Source organism: Echiichthys vipera (genome assembly GCF_963691815.1).
Source record: "Echiichthys vipera genome assembly, chromosome: 11".
Classification (NCBI taxonomy): Eukaryota; Metazoa; Chordata; class Actinopteri; order Perciformes; family Trachinidae; genus Echiichthys; species Echiichthys vipera.
In genome coordinates, this window is record NC_139836.1 from 19,070,136 (window position 1) to 19,086,874 (window position 16,739).

Here is a 16,739-nt window from a genome sequence, read left to right on the forward strand (position 1 = left end):
CATGTTTAAAAGAAACCGTGTGACTGCTGAACCAACAGACTGAACAAACTGATCAGGAGGGCGGGTGATGTTGCGGGGGAGGAGCTGGACACCCTGACGACCGTGGCAGAGAGGAGGATGCTGTCCAGGCTCCGGTCTATTCTGGACTATGTCTCACACCCTCTCTACGACACACTGGCCCAGAAGAGGAGCCCCTTCAGCAGAAGACTCCTCACACCCAGATGCATCACAGAGTGCTACAGGAAACATTTCCTGCCTGTGGTCATTAAACTTTACAATGCATCCCTTGGCCTGTCACCTCCTGTCCGCTATTCAGACTCAACCACAGACAGTCTGTTCTTTTGCACATTATTCTAGTATTTTTGATCTTGTGTGTCACTACTGTAAATATTAATTTCAGTTAATTTAAATGTGATATTTCATATATATTTATATATATACAGTATATATATAGTTATATATGTTTATATTCTGTTTTTTTAATATATGTTGTCTGTATAATATTAATTTTTTGTATGGAGTTTTGTAACGAAAATAATTTCCCCCTGGGATTATTAAAGTATTTCTGATTATGAATGTCAGAAGAAAGTCCCATGTTTTGCTGAGCTTCCCATCCACGCTGAACTCTTCCCTCAGAATCTGTGGCTCTATAATAACATCACCTGACTTCCTCCTTTGTTCCTGATGAACAACACTCACGATTGACAGCGTCCTTTGGGCATTAACTGAAATGACTGGTCCTGTCATTTGTCATCTCCATTCAATGGAATTCGCTAAAAACAAGATATTCCCATCTGGTTATTGTCTATAATCGGTTTTCTATAGAAATGTATTCACCTATACCATGATGGAAGGTTTTATTTATATTGCGTCTTCTCTTAACCTACATAAGAGAGACTTCTGTCCTCCATCTTTATTGTTTTGTAATGAAATGCAGGAGACAGGAAGCTTTGAGTCACCGCTCTCTTAGCCTTGGTAGTTGGCCCTAATGTGAAGCGATTAATCCGTAAGTTGTCAGCCCACATCACCTGTCTGTGAGACTCTGTTCTCTCCCTGTCACAGGGTGCACTTAAGTGACAGAGGAAGTCATTAGACAGGATCCCTTTCGGAGGAGGAACTCTTGTGTAAAATTCTGGAGCAGTTTTAGGGCACTTCATATTGCTTCACCGGCAAGCCCAGATGAGCACTCGAAATTCTTCAGGCTGCCAAATAAACTGAGAACGTCAGAGTTGCACGTGTGTTTATGCATGTAAGTTAGTGGTAATATGTGTTAACGGTGTCATGTGAGAGCTGCCTCTTTTAGCCCTCTTGCAATACTGGAACTTAAAACCAGCACACATTGAATTACAACAAACACACACACACACACACACACACACACACACACACACACACACACACACACACACACACACACACACACACACACACACACACACACACACACACACACACACACACACACACACACACACACACACAATTTCTCGTTGCCCCCTTTTACACTTCCAGTACGCTTCGGAAAACATCTGACACATTTAGCTTTGCACTTTAAATATTGAAAAGGATACACCAATGAAAACATACACGGCTATTAACGAGACAACACAGACATCACGTCCGAATGCTGCTCCTCTGACATGATGATGGCTAGTTCGTTGACTGTGACTCACTTATGTCATCTTATCACATGTAAATCATGAAATCTGCATACAAACCTCATTAAGTCCTTAACAACTACATTAGATCCAGCGACAGCTATACTTGGCAATCCGTTTTTTTTTTATTTCTCACTTTCTTTTTTAGGCATAGGGAATGCCCCTCTGCCATCACCATTCTTGCAGGTTTCCCCTGACCCTGAGTGTTATTACATTGGTCCTGATTTGCAGTGGCGGTTGCTCGGTTGGTTGTCTTTTTGCAGATTGTGGGTTTAAGGTTAACAGCAAGCCCTCATAGACATTGTGTGGAGGAAGTGTGTGAGTGCAAGCGAGAGAAAAGGAAGGGGGATGGGGTGGAGGGGTGGACCGGCTTTCACAGCTGAATAACTGGGTCAGTTTAAGATGATGACGCTTCTTATCTCCTCAGCTCATCGCTGGGTATTCGCTGTTCACTGCTCAGCTTTTCAGCAACCAACCACTGCTCAGCCTTCTCTCTTCCCCTTTCTCCTGCTCAACCCTTATGACCCTGCTACTTCCATAAGCGGTATAAACACAAACTGGCTCCAAGGAAATGTCAGTGTTTATGTACTATTTATGAATTTACAGCACAACACTTGAAATGGTGCTTCTCAATGTTAGGAGGGGCTGATAATGTCAAGTTTCACAGAAGAAGACGTTTTTCATTTGTAGTCTAGTCTTTAGTGATTTTACTGATTTTTACAGATTTACTGATGTCGACTCATCATGTGGAATCTAATTGTAATAAAAACTATTTTCTATTGTCTCTGCAGCATCAAAAAAAGGACTAGCAATTTAGCATTCTAGAAGGTTGAGGTACGATACATTAACTGTGAAAGTATCAAAACACTCAACCACATAGAAATGCACACAACCCGTATTCAGAAACTGGGCCCTCAGGACAACCATACGGTCGTGACAACTATACAATATATCGTTTTTCCAGAAAGTGCCGCCACAGTGCGATTGTAGTCATTCCCCAGCTGAAAGATGGTGCAGAGATGTTGAAAGCACATATGTGAACCAACGAGAGCTGACTGGGCTTTTCACAAGGGGGTGTGTAAAGCGACAGCCGCTAAAACAAAGCATTTCAGACAGAGGGTGAATTCAGGTATATTCAGACTATGGGTGTTGTAGTATCCCGGTATCCCGGTTCTTTCATTTCAAACTTTAGTCTTCAGCCAGTGTGTCTTTGGTATTCACTTTGCACCTGCAAAATACTAACTGACTAAAAGCATACTATACCATCGTGTTGTAAAAAGACAACAGGGCTGTGTTTGGATCTAGTTCCCTTCCTAATCAGACCAGTGGAGTGTTTTCCATTCAAATAGCCCTGTGTTATTGTAGAGCTTAAACTTGAGCCTTCTCCCCATCTCCTTTGTGTGGAGCATCATTGATGTCTTCATCTTGTAAGGTTATTCCGACTCTGGACAACTCTGGATTGCCATGGTCCTCTATTCAAGCAGAAAACCATTAAAAATGCAAAGGGATGGGGGTGTTTATTTAATACCTCAGTAACAATGCAAAGGATCAACCCAAAGGGCCATCACGTGGAAGTAATCAAGCTGCATCAATAATGAATGGCATAATCAGCAGGGTCAGTGGGCTCCTATTGTGAGATGGCTGAATGGGAGGAAATATTGCAGGGGAGGAACTATTGTGCATGGCTATGTTGGTCAGCTGTTGCGAAGATGATGATTATAACAGGTGATGATGATGCTGATGGTGATGGTGATGTGAACTCCAATGTTTGTAGTCTGCTGGAAGGGAAACTGGCACATGTTGCCATTGTTTCCTAGAGTGTAGAAGAAGAGGAAGCTGACATTTACTCTTCTACATTACATTTACTCTTTTACATTAATAAGATTAAATTTGAATGGAAATGTCTGTTTTGTGTGTTATATCCTCTATAATAAAGGGTAATTATTCATTATTTAATTATTTTTTTTTTAATTCTGCAATTTTACTGTGATCCTAGGTAATACATTCACATTTTGTATTGACTTTAAAGATTTTTATTTAAAGTTTCACAAACAAGTATAATAAATGCACTCACTTGGGTGCTTTCATAATCATTTAAACTAAATTGTGTTTTAAAACTCTTTACAATGTTAAACTTTATTAAGTTGTTTAGATCCAGGGCTCGTTTGTTGCTGCTATGTGTCCTTTCCCTTTCTTTACCTGACCAGTCCTATATAGTCACTGACACATTATACACACCACAGTCAAGCAGGGTCACAATTTTGCACAACGCAAGCATTGACTCAGCGTTGTAGTTGAGGAGTGCATGTCAACACTTGATAACTGTCGTCCTCTCAAAGCACTTCCTCTCAACACCCCCGACACATTGTTACGGCTCTTCCGTACTGTTGTGCTTACAAATGTGTGTCCTTTCTTCCTATGACTGTGCTGGCTCGACTGCCTGTATTTAATGGGCTATATTTGCTGACATGAGGCTGAGCATTTATTATTCAGCGTGTGTTTTTTGAAAATGTTCTGCAAGGAGGCAAGTCGCTGTTGTAATTACAGATACTGTAGCTAGTGTCGCTTATTGTGTTCTCCCCAACTGAATACTTTGTTTACTATGGAGTACAATAATGAGCAGTGTTTAAAGGACTTTTGCCACTCTTTGCATCAAAGTAACTTCTTTTTTTTTGTGTGACTTTATCTTTTCAGGTGGTGTTAGTCTTTGCGCTCAGCATCGGGGCCCTTGGAATATACTTCATAGACTCCTCAGAGTAAGTACCAATCGTTTTCTGAAAAAGCTGAAATTTCACAGAATCTCCAGATGATAAAATATAGATTAAAATGAACTTACATGTTGTATGACTTACATACTGTATCTGAATGATAGGTGCACAGGCGTCTGTACTCATCTCCACACAATGCAATCTCTGAAATGCAAATGCACATACACTCCCCCACAAGCCCTGACACACACACACACACATTTGCATCTGAGAATTTTTTCAATGGGAGCCCTTCAGTCAGTTTCCATGGTTACAGAGACTGGCAGAGACTGTATATGTGCTTGGGAGTTTGTACGTGTGTGTGAGTAAGTGAGTGTGTGTATTGTCAGTTTATGCGTACCCCTGGCTGGCAGTCACCCAGTGACAGATTGCTGGCCTGGCATCTCTGATAACCACTACCGCTACTTTCATACCATCCAGACCCAAACTGTACAGTCAAAGGGATAGTTTGGGATTTTTTTGAATGTTATGAAGTCTTGTGAGTTTTTGTCTAATAGATTTATTGACTCATTAGCTTTGGCAGAGAGACCCATAGTCTGGTGAGATGCTGCATTATCAGGTAAAAATCAGCAGAACGGGAGCAGCTAAATACATTTTTTATACTGACTGCATACTGTTGTGTTTGCAGAAAAAAGTATGTTATATCTTTCAGCTTATTTTAATTTAAGCTGCTACTTTTTACTGTTTGTGTGCTGACTGCAATTCTGCACCTCCTACAGAAACTTCTGTAGACCGTTTTTCTCTTTTTCGGAGCACCATGGCTCAGACCGCACTGATTTTAAATCAAAGAAAAAGGGGCAATTTATCGTTTCCAATTATGTAGAAATTGTTGCATGTGCCCCTGGCATTGAATTGCCTTTGACTGTACAGGATTTCATGCACCACTGATTTACCAAAATGAAACCTCAAACTTGGCTGTAGTGCCTGTGGTTATGTAATGTTGATTGCAAAGGAACCATAACATATTAACTGTGGTAGTGTATCATACTTTTCATCATATTCATTCCCCTGTTGCATGTTGTGCAGGATGTTATCTTTAAGTAATGGTTAACTTTGAAAAATGGATATAGATGTAAAATTCTCAAAATAGGTACATCCGGCATGAATCCAGTCTCCCATTTAAACCTTTGGATACAAATCTTCACTTTCTCCTTTACACCCCTATTTCTGCAATTTCCCAGCTTGGGATCAATAAAGTATTTCTATCCTATGCTGTTATTCTATTCTCTTTTTATATCCCTCTCTCTCTCTTTGTTTTCTTCTCAACTTCTGGCATAGTTTAAGCAGGAAAAAGGGGGATGTAGAGACAAATGTGCTTGATGATGACTAGGGATGCAAAGTAATTATCCAAATCGATTGGGATGGCCAGGAATGCTCAATAGTCAATTAATTATTCAAATTCTATACATATAGCAGCCAGAGAGAAATGGTGGGGTGCAGGCCACAGGAATTTATTGCAGTGAGAGTGCCTCCAATATGTCATCAGGGTTGTACCATGCTGTCACATTTATAATATTCCTTTTATTGACGCAAACAATCACCTGAGTAACCTGATTGGAAGGTACTGGAACACTGAACTACACCTATGGTTATAATGTGTCTGTGAGAGATGCCTTGAAATGAGGTCTAGAATGACTTGTCTCGGCATGATCAAAAACCTAACCTGACGCTTGAGGATGCAGAATATGATCACAGAATAGTAGGAAGGTTAATTGCACAGGATTTTGAGAGATGTACCATATCATGGCATCAAACCTGCAGGGCAATAAAATAGTTAAAGCACTGTTTGGTGCAGAGCTGTAATTTCTTCTCACTGAAGTATTTCTGTATTTGAACTTTTATGTTACAGTGCACTTTTGAGTGTATTTCTATGGGAGTCTGCCTCCCTAAGGCATTGCCCTGATCTCTCCATGCTCCCATTAAGCTGAGGCCCTCTCTAGCCTCATCATCGTGATTAGCTCAAGCTTGTCACTTGAGTGTGCACGTCCTCTCAGGGGGACTACTGATCAACCCAGAGCAGATTGAGCCGACTCAGGGGGCTTTCACATCCTAAACAGGGCCAGGCTTATGTTATAGCTCTACTTTCACTTCAATGGCTGGAGCCTCTTATATGTTCTACAACCGTTGTTACATGTCATAGAGCCGACCTTACACACACAAGGGCTTAATCTTCCACCCGGCGCAAAACAACGCACAGCTACCACATTGTGTAAGTAGCAAATGTACATGCGCCCATCTGTGCGCCTATGGGTATGCTGGTCTTAACATTAGGTGTGGTCAGGCACATTGTTCTCATTGATCTTGTGCAGATCCATTTCCTCAAAAGAAAAAACCCCTGCTACAATATCCTGAATCCGGTTTTAAATGAAAAGGTTTTGCATTTATGAAGTCCATTCGCTCGTAGAAGATTCTGCTCAAGGACACAAATATTGACATATACTCTGATTATCAACTTGTGTGTAGGAGGGGCATCATATTAGGGGAATGCATATATAAATCTGACTCACATTCACACCCCCATACTTAGATACTGAAAAAGCTCTACAGAGGTCCTTCTCTTTATCTTCTTTACCACTAAAGGTTATCGACTCAGGAAAATCGCTAAACGTAGATGGACCACCTTTTAACAGTTAGAATTACTTAGTCTTTTGGTAAAGACTCATGAACTATTCAGGCTCAATGGTTTGCTGTCCCCCATCTTATCCAAACCACCCTTTTGGCTTGGATGAAGTGAACATCATTCTGAAACGTCTGTGTAAAAGGCAACAGTAATGGGATAGGATTATGGTTGAGTCCCTGTGGTAACCGCTAAAAGAAACGTGGTGGAATAAGTGCATGTGGATTGGACCTAGGGAGGCTGGACCTGAACGATGGTCTTTTATGTCTACTTCAGTGAAGCACACTAGCCTCTTAGGGCAAGGACACACACCTACATGCACACACTGGTTACAGTGCCGAAGAAAAACGTGCCTTTCTTGTGGACAGGCACCAGTCTCCCAGGAGCAGGAGCTATGTTGGCAAATATCCTGCAGCAAAGCTTTCTGTGGAATCAGGTAGACCAATTTGGAAAAGAGGGAATTGTTAATTGGCCACCCTCCTAGTTGAGCACAGAGATTAACAGTCATTGACTTGATAACCATGTTGTTGTTAAGAAGGCCATTTTTTTAATGAATGGGGATATATACCATCCATCTGCATGTTTTAACAAAGTGGTTGTTTACCACCATTCTGTGCAACACATTGTAATGTAAAGTAAGACACTGCATTTTCCTTTTTCTTTTTTACTTCACTTGCCAAGCTGATGCTATTTTGGTAATAGGTTCAATGGGAGGATACTGCATCCTCTCCCGCCCACATCGGAATCTGCTTCAATACCATGGCTCATCCCTCATCCTCCATCCCTTCTTTTTCCTCTTCTGTGCTCCCATGAAACAGGTATAGAGCAATGTAGGACAAAGTCTCTGCAGGCTGTTCTTAAAGGGACGCCCTTGTTCCTGCTCCACTTCAGTTTCTATTTCTCTCCTCTTGACCCCTCCCTGTCACACTTCCAGGCTGTTCCATGCACACACTTGCACAGTCACGTAACTTGCAGATTGGCACACATGCATAGACACACACATTTAGTCTCTTGTAAGAGGCCTCAAAAGCAGTGGCCTGTGCCTGTAACTCTATCATTAGTGTGAGATCAATGTCAGCACTGAAAAAAGAAACAGTGCCTAATAGCTAATTAATGGAGTAAGGTGAGAAATATGGCTGAGGGGTGAGACAAGCTTGGCAGATTTAGAGGTGATGAAGGGTAACCTACATAAGGACCTCTCTTTTATCCGGATGGAGGGAATCTCCACGTGGGTCAGAAGACATGTAACCACGAGATTTGTAGAAAGACCAATTTCCATGTCTTTGATTATAAAGCAGGACAAGGTGGTATATGACTACTGTAAAAGCATCAGAACGCTAAATCCACAGAGGAATTCACACAGCCCGTATTCAGAAACTGTGCCTTTAAACGAGGTGTGAGGACTTTGGTACGGTGATGATGATGTTGATGTTATAGTTGATGTTGTAACTATACTATATAAATGTAGAAGTGCCGCTACAGTGCTTACGCAGTCATTCCACAGCTGCAGTGATGGTCCAGGGATGCCTAGAGTGCAGATGCAGAAGACCCAGAAATGTTGACCAATCAGAGTAGACTTGGCTTTTTTAGGTGGGGGGCTTAAAGAGACGGGCACTAAATGAATGTTTCAGAGGGCGAATGAAGGTTTAATCAGACAGTATGAGAAGATAATGTTATTTTTTATAAAACCATATAATTATCATCATTTGTTTGAAACCCAAAATACAAGTATTAAGCTGCTTCAGATTAAATACACAAGCTGTGGCAAAAAGAGAAATGACTCATGACAAAATCACATTTTCAGCCATTTTCTAAAATTTCTCCCTCTTTAGACTAAATTCCATTTTATAGTTTTGCACACAGGGAAATGTCACATTCTGGGTAAGTTATCAACATTCGCTCTGAAAAAAGAATCTAATAAATGTCAACATGACACTTATAGATAATGATTTTAAAAGTGTTATGGAACCTCACAGCGCTGTTGAAGGATTGTGGAGCCTCTCCCTGCAGTCTGCGAAAAAGGTTTTAATTGATTTTGATATCTGAGCATGAGCTCAGAATGTTTCCAACATTTGAAGTCCTGCTTAGGCCACATATGGTGAAGCTGAACATTAGTGTGATGGTATAACATGTTAGCACACACATATTACTCTAATGACATTGACTACATTGACAGCATGAAGGCTTTCCAAACATTGATTGAAATCTAATGGGGATGTCCAAGTGGCTCTACAATTTTATCGTTTTTCTGATATCAGTGCACTCAGAATGGTCCAACATCTTTGTTTATCCAAATCACCGTGGCAGTATAAATGCAATTTGCTGTTGCAGTTTGCTGATATCCCTCAGTGCAGAGCAGAAGGGCTATTTTCAGACCACAGCAGTCTCAAACACAAAGGCAACTTCATAAACCCCACATCAAATTTAAATGCCTTTGTGTTTTTTTTTTTATGTCTAATGTCAGTTCATTTTAACTCTGTTTCCACTAACATTGTTAAATATTTATAGCAAAATGAAGAAAAGATAATGATATGAAGACTGTTATCAAATGCTCTTTTTGATTTACGCGGTATACCACTTTTATTAATTGGGACTGCAACTGGGCGAACAGCTTAGAAGGTGGTAGCTACCTCCACCATGGTTACCAAATGTATTATTATGTAGATTTCAAATTTCTTCGATCATGTGAATTTCATAGTAGTTTAGCTTTTAAAATCATGCTAAGATTAAATATCTACTATCACACAATCTTTGTATTGGCCAAGTTTGCACCACATAGCAGACAGCAGATACCATTAAGAGCACACAGAGAGGGCTCTGGGAGCGGACAAAAGACTTGAGCTTTGAAGTGAAACAACTTAACAGTCTCCTGTCATCCATGTTCAATCTCAAATCATTTACTTTTAAAACTTTTACTGTCTCAGTGGTGTGATGAATGCAAAAGCCAGCTTGCACTGTTTATATTTAGATAAGAATAAAAATTATTAATTAAAGTAACAGTTTTGCTGTAGAACGCAACACATTAACTATTTGACGTGTATCTAAACATATATTTATTTTCTTCATAAAGGGGGTAATAATAGGAAGGGGGTAATATAATTTGTAGATTTGTTTTTGTACTTTGAATGTTATTTTACAAAAATAGGTCTAAATGCACTCATTTAATGTCCAAAAATGAGAACAAATAAAACAGAGCAGCTTTGACCTCTTTTGGCTTCTGAATAAATGAACACAAACAAGTGTAAACGTACTTTTCTCTTGCAATGATGTAGCTCCCTTTTTATATTGCTGCCCTTATTTACTTTACTTCCAAATATCTTGTTTTGCTGTTGAGCATAATGTATGAAGTTGTGGTTTATTTTAGTGATGTGCTATTTTCACTCCTGAACTACTCTTTTAGACTCTAAAATAGATAACGTCGAAAAATGCTTGAAGCGGGATGCAAGTCATTTGCATTCAGAGGATAAAATTGAGTAAGCTATTTTTAGCCTCCCTGGGGAAGTTTTATTGTTCCAACCGTTTTATTTGTCCATCGCCCTTGTAGGTGCTAAATTGTTTCTTATTTTAGTAATGGTGCCTTGGCCTAAATCAGTCATTTAAATGCGATCCAACCTGGTTACACAGCTTCAAAGACCCTTCCCTGTCGTGTACCCTACACATACACACACTACCCTCAGGAGAAATACTTCATGTAAGCCAGACATTGAGTTATTTTGCTCAAATCACATTCTCAGTGCATTTGTATTTTTCTGCTTGGGTTGTATATTGATTGTATGGGGTGACTTGAACACTAACAAATTAGACTATGAATATGTAACTATACGATACTTGTAAGCTTACTAGAGCAGAAGACATTTGTGATATATGAAGAATGACTTGATTTGATGCGTTGCACTGTGGTTGTGAGCATTAGTCAAGCTCGAGAGCAGTGTGTAGTTATTGTTGTTTTCTCAGGGAGCAACCTTGCTGTTGCTCCTGCAGCCAGCCAAGGTCATGTGCAAGCTACCAAAGGGCTGTCTGGCTCCTGCTGACTGACTGAAGGTGTTTAGGACTATTTTTAGAACATCAACATTCTCCTTTGCCCTTGAGAACAAATGGGTTTTACCTCTCTGGTTGTGCAGAGGTCCTGGTCAGAGGAGGTTGACGTGGGGTAAGATTTTATGTCCTGAAATAGACTTACATTTTTTGCGGGCCTTCCTCAGGCGTTTGCTGTTCTCCTGTGCGTGCCAGGTGTGCCAGTATGTGTGCATTTCTGTATGTTACTGCTAGCTTTTCTAATAAGAAGAGCGGGACAGAGAAGGGCTAGTGTGGTGCAGGCATCTATCTATCTATCTATCTATCCATCTATCCATCCATCCATCCATCCATCCATCCATCCATCCATCCATCCATCCATCCATCCATCCATCCCCACTTTCACATTTCCTCTTCCTCTCCTTCTTTCTGTCACTGCCTCTCTTCTCTCCCTGTCTCTTTTATCTCGCTGTGTTTTGCTGCTGTCTTTCTTTCTTCCCTCTCTTCCCTCTCCCATGTCTTCCTCTCTCCTCTCCCTGGCAGTAATAGGAATTGTGGTGAGCTGGTTTCTGCATGTGGCCAGGATTCCCTTGTGACTTTGGATTGTGAAGTGACATTGAAAGCAGGAATCAGGATTTTGTCTCGTTCTGCACGTTCTTTGTGTAGGAAAGAGAAACTCAAACATCGATATTTGAGAAGCTATTTGCTCAGTTTTTGTTCAGACATCCGAAGTGTTGGTGACGGTGGTCAGAGATTGGACACAAACGCTGGTGACTAGCAGTTGCTGTTGATGTATTGCATTTTATTTGATTAGACAAAAATCACAATTTTGTTCTTAATATTTAACTTCCTACCTGCATTAATTGATTTGCCACTTGCGGGTAGCACATCGAACTGTAAACACACAAAGTTTCACATCCAGTACACACACACAGCAACATTAGCATTCATTTGGAGTTGTGTTTCTGGTCCAATATTCACTTTTTTTGGTGTGCACCAACTTTTGGTGTTGATGTGTTTCGCATGTTGCTCTATCAGATTCACTCTATGCTTTATTACTGTCAGGTGATGATTAGTGGGAAACCCAACAAGTTTATATTATCCAAAACAACATGCACTTCAAAAAGTCAACAACAATAAGCAATAGCAACTATAATTCTACTGTGCAAAAGTAAATATTGCATTTCTATAAGATAATGAGATACAATTAATATCAGAGTACAACAGAAGATATCCAGGATTTATACATTTCCATAAGATTCCATAAATATCATACTCTAATTTCGTTCAGTAGAATCGCTATTGCCTATTATTGTAGACTTTTTGAAGTGCATTTGCATTGGGAATTGTGTTAGATTATTTGCTCATCAGCACCTGATTAATTAAAGGCACACCGTATGGCAATCAAACATAGAGCTGATCTGATGAAGAAAACGTGTAGTTCACGCCTTATTGTTTTTAATGCAATCTGTTGATAATATACTGTCAATTTTGGTGTGCACTGAAATTTAGAATGTGGTGCACTTAAATGCTTGTAAGGGTGGAGGGTAACTGCAGCGTCAATGTTTAATATTACTGTGTATTACTGTGAGTTTGTCACTTTAAGAGACACCTTTCACATTACACAGTTTCACATTATTTATTGGTAGATTAGAGAAATACATTATTTGGATTTATTGCTTTGATGTGAGCAGAGAAACGATGGCCCGCATTAACGCCGTGTTGTGTGTATAGGTGATGAGTCAGAGCTCTACTCATACGGAAAATCTAATAATATCTATTTTTTGCTCCTTCTATTTGCTCGTTTGTATGAGTTGCAGTATGCAGAGTTGGGTTGGGTTTAAGAAACATTTACCTTAACAGATGATACAAACAAACAACAGCCTTATATGCTGTATATATATGTGTGTGTATATACAGTATATACATAGTCAACCGATTCATTCTTATTTTGCTACTTTTCTGTACACATTTTTTTGAAAAACATTCAGCAGCTCCACAATATTAGATTGTGTGACCTTCTCCCACCCTGCTCTGATAACTCTTAATTTCCTTTTGTGTCTTTGAGGTTAAGAGAGAGACCACAGCTCTGCCTGATATGTCGCCCCACTACTTTGGTTAATGATAGGCTTTACTTTCAAATAATGGTTATAAAAATGACTAAATTAAAGAGTGTAGCAATTGTGCTGTCTTATAATGCAAAATCAAGACAAATTCAATATACCGCTCAGCCCCTGCTGTGTGCCGCCATGCTCTCTCTGTGTTATTGAGAATAATTTGGGTCACATGCTGTAGATGAGCAGTTATACAGAATTAGGCCAGAGCTGGGCCTGAGGGGAAAGGCCACAGTGACCACTCCAAATGGTGTCTTCAGTGTGCACCATCTGTGTATGTGCTTGTATTAGCGTATATGTGTGTGCATTCTCTTGCAAAAAGGTCTTTAAAGTTAGCAAAGCTTGTGGTTTCAGATCAGTTTTGGGAGTGAGGTCAGATCAGCTTGTGTAGATGGATGTGAGGAATATTTGTGTATGCGTAAGCTGTAGGTATGATGCATGACAGGTTTGTCTTAGCATTTAGCATTACAACAGAAGCATTGCTATGTGGGTGGTGTTTTAATAATTGAATATACAGTTCAGATCAATGTTAACTCTTTTGTAGGGTCAGAGGCAAATTAACCTCTGCGCAAAGTCTGATGGCACTGTATTAGAAAACGCCTTTCAACCAGAACAAGTCACTTTAGCTTTAAACAATTGCCGCGTAAACCAGACTCATTCTAACCATCTTGTACATGAGCCAGGGTTTTGCATCATCTTAAAGATCACATCAGTCCTTAGGATATCCTCCACACAGACCACACACTCATGAATTAGAAGCCAGATCATCCTCTTGGAGCAATACGTTCTCTCTGGCATGTCTGTACTCAGTCATCCATTATAATGGATCATCATGAGATAAAATGTTAGATGTTAACTTGGAGATGATTAAGCCTCTCTCCTCTCTACCTCTAGAGGTTCTTCTTTTATTATGCAATATTCTAGATCTCACACTGTGCCCCTATGGGCTCCATGCATACACACATTTAATGTTTGAATTTGAACATATGGGACTTGTTACTGTATACTCTTATAAAGGCCATGTGTGTGTGCGTGTGTTCCCATGCCATTTTATACATTCCCAACGGTCGCCTATAGCCAGCCAAACCATAATCCATATTCATATTTTTCCCACAGTGGGATTACGTCATTACAAACGCTATAGGCCCATGAAAAGAATTGGGAGCCAGTTATTGCTTTTGTTGAGCGCATCCACTTGCTAATGGGTAATCATCACAAGGTAAACATGAAGACGGATTACATGACAGGCCAGACTGATCACGAGTCATTCATCATCATCTGCCTCTTTTATAGTGCAAAGCCCGGCTAGCTATTGCACTCTGTTAAATGGAGAGAGATGTGCAGCCTCTTTCTTTCTGTGGAGTCTCTGTCATATGACGGAATGTCCATTAGAATATTTGTGTTTGACAGATGCTGAATAATTTATGCATACTGAATAAACTGTCACATAAAATATACTACCAATTTTGTTTCATCTATATTTGGTTGTCTCGACAGTTACAGTGGGTCTCTTCCCCCCCTATGGCTCAGAGGAGGGATTGAAAGGTGTCAGTTTAACTCAATGGCAAATCACTAAATTGCGATTATTAATATTTTGATTAAAATCATTTGCATTAACAGTCAGGGGTTTTCTCAGTGACTTTAAACACATATTCCTGGCAGGGATTCAGTTCAGTCAGTTTAAATGGCAAACATTGGTCAGCACCATTTGACCTTGACAGCTTCACGCTGGCTGTTTGCAGAGAACAGTTTCATATCAGTCTTGTGAACTGAACTGAAAAAAGGTGATCAGAATCATGCTAGGGCTGCAACTAGCAATTATTTTTTATTGTTGATTAATCGGTTGATTATTATTTACTCTATTTAGTCTATTAGTTGTTTGACCTATAAAATGTCTGAAAATGGTGAAAAATGACGATCAATGTTTCCCAAAGCCCAAGATGACTCCTTCAAATGTCTTGTTTTGTAAATTTGATGTGGTTTTGCGTATATTAAGCATAGTATCACGTATGGGAAAGCAGGTTTTTTAGTGCTGTGATATTCATTTCACCCATATTACCTATTCATACTAATATACAAAAGATCATATACCGACTGTAAAAAATAAAGATGCATAACAAGCAAAAAAGTGGCATCCGTACCATGAAAATAGGACGTGGTCCCCATTATTTGCTTCCTGTGTGTTTGTGACAGAAAAGAGATAAAAGACCCAGTAACCAGCATCAGTTCATGAGTGTTTAACCTTGTAATAATGTGTGTGTTTTTCCTCTGTCCTTCTCTCTATCTGTCTCTTTCTTTGTTCCCTAGTCCTATAGAATCCTGTCAGAACTTCTACCAAGATTTCACGTTACAGATTGATATGGCATTCAACGTCTTCTTCCTTCTATATTTTGGCTTGCGGGTAAGTTGGCACATAGATGCTCGCACAGGCACACAAGCGTGCACTCACTTATACATGTACTCTACACATATACAGACATGCTGTTAAACACACTGGCACAAACAATATACACACAAACACGTACTGCTTTACATGCAATAAAATGTACATCCTCCTACAAAAAGATCCTTCATGCTATTATTTTCAACCTGCATCCCAGCATATTGAATTATTGGATCCTTTTATACGTTGAAGAAAAAAGTGATAATAAGACATTTTTACAGGACAACCAACAATGCTTACCAACAAGCCACCTAAGTAACCTATGAATACTCACACAGCATGCCTTTGGTTTAAACTGACACTGTTATAACTATGTAATAATGTTGCTCACATGGCTGTCATGCCAGAGCTGCATTCCAGTGCCTGCCATCCTCAATGAATGAATAAAGAAACTCATAAGCTGCTTACACCACCAACCATTTGCATGATTCAGCAAGTGTCGTGAAGCTTTTATTATTCTAAACAGTATGTCAGCGATGCCAAATAAAGGAAGACACAACATGCAGTTTGAATTCTGGGCTTTGATTGAGAGGTGGTATTTTGTATGTAATTAGAATTTCATTTTCATTTATGATGCCGTCCCTGTTTTCTTGTAACAGTTTATAGCTGCCAATGATAAGCTGTGGTTCTGGCTGGAGGTCAACTCGGTGGTCGATTTCTTTACTGTTCCTCCCGTGTTTGTTTCTGTCTACTTGAACAGAAGCTGGCTCGGTAAGTCTGCATGTTCTTTTTATCTCGCTTTGACACTCTCTGTTTCATGAATCCATTATTTCTTCTTCACTATATGGTCTTGTCTTTTCTTGCTTCCTTAAACCATTTTTTCAGATTATTTCCTCAGCACCTCTGTTTGAGGCCAGAGATACATGCTTTTAACTATGCGTTGTCACATTCTTTGGTGTACCCTTTAATCCTCCAGTAAGACACGTAGAGCATATGTAAGTATGTGAACAATTCAGTTCACGACGCAGACGGTCTATGAAAACACATGGTTAACAAAGCAAGTATATCTCTGGCTTTATTGCTCTTTTTTCATTTCTTTTTTTTGCCCTCTGTCTTCACATGTCACCCCTCATTTTTATCATTCACTATCTTCCCCTCTGCCTCCCATTCCCCCTTCTGTCTCCC

At 39.8% G+C, this 16,739-nt stretch overlaps 1 protein-coding gene across 1 annotated transcript in view; it reads left to right on the forward strand.

Moving 5' to 3' along the window:
* The window catches only part of LOC310953813 (calcium-activated potassium channel subunit alpha-1a), a gene marked incomplete at its 5' end in the record, with an annotated part of 133,188 nt that overhangs the window by 54,513 nt on the left and 61,936 nt on the right, over positions 1-16,739 (forward strand). Inside the window, 3 exons of the mRNA XM_083923023.1 lie at positions 4,353-4,414; positions 15,479-15,572; positions 16,214-16,325. Coding sequence (XP_083779149.1) covers positions 4,353-4,414; positions 15,479-15,572; positions 16,214-16,325 — 268 coding nt within the window. The remainder of the gene's footprint in view (positions 1-4,352; positions 4,415-15,478; positions 15,573-16,213; positions 16,326-16,739) is intronic.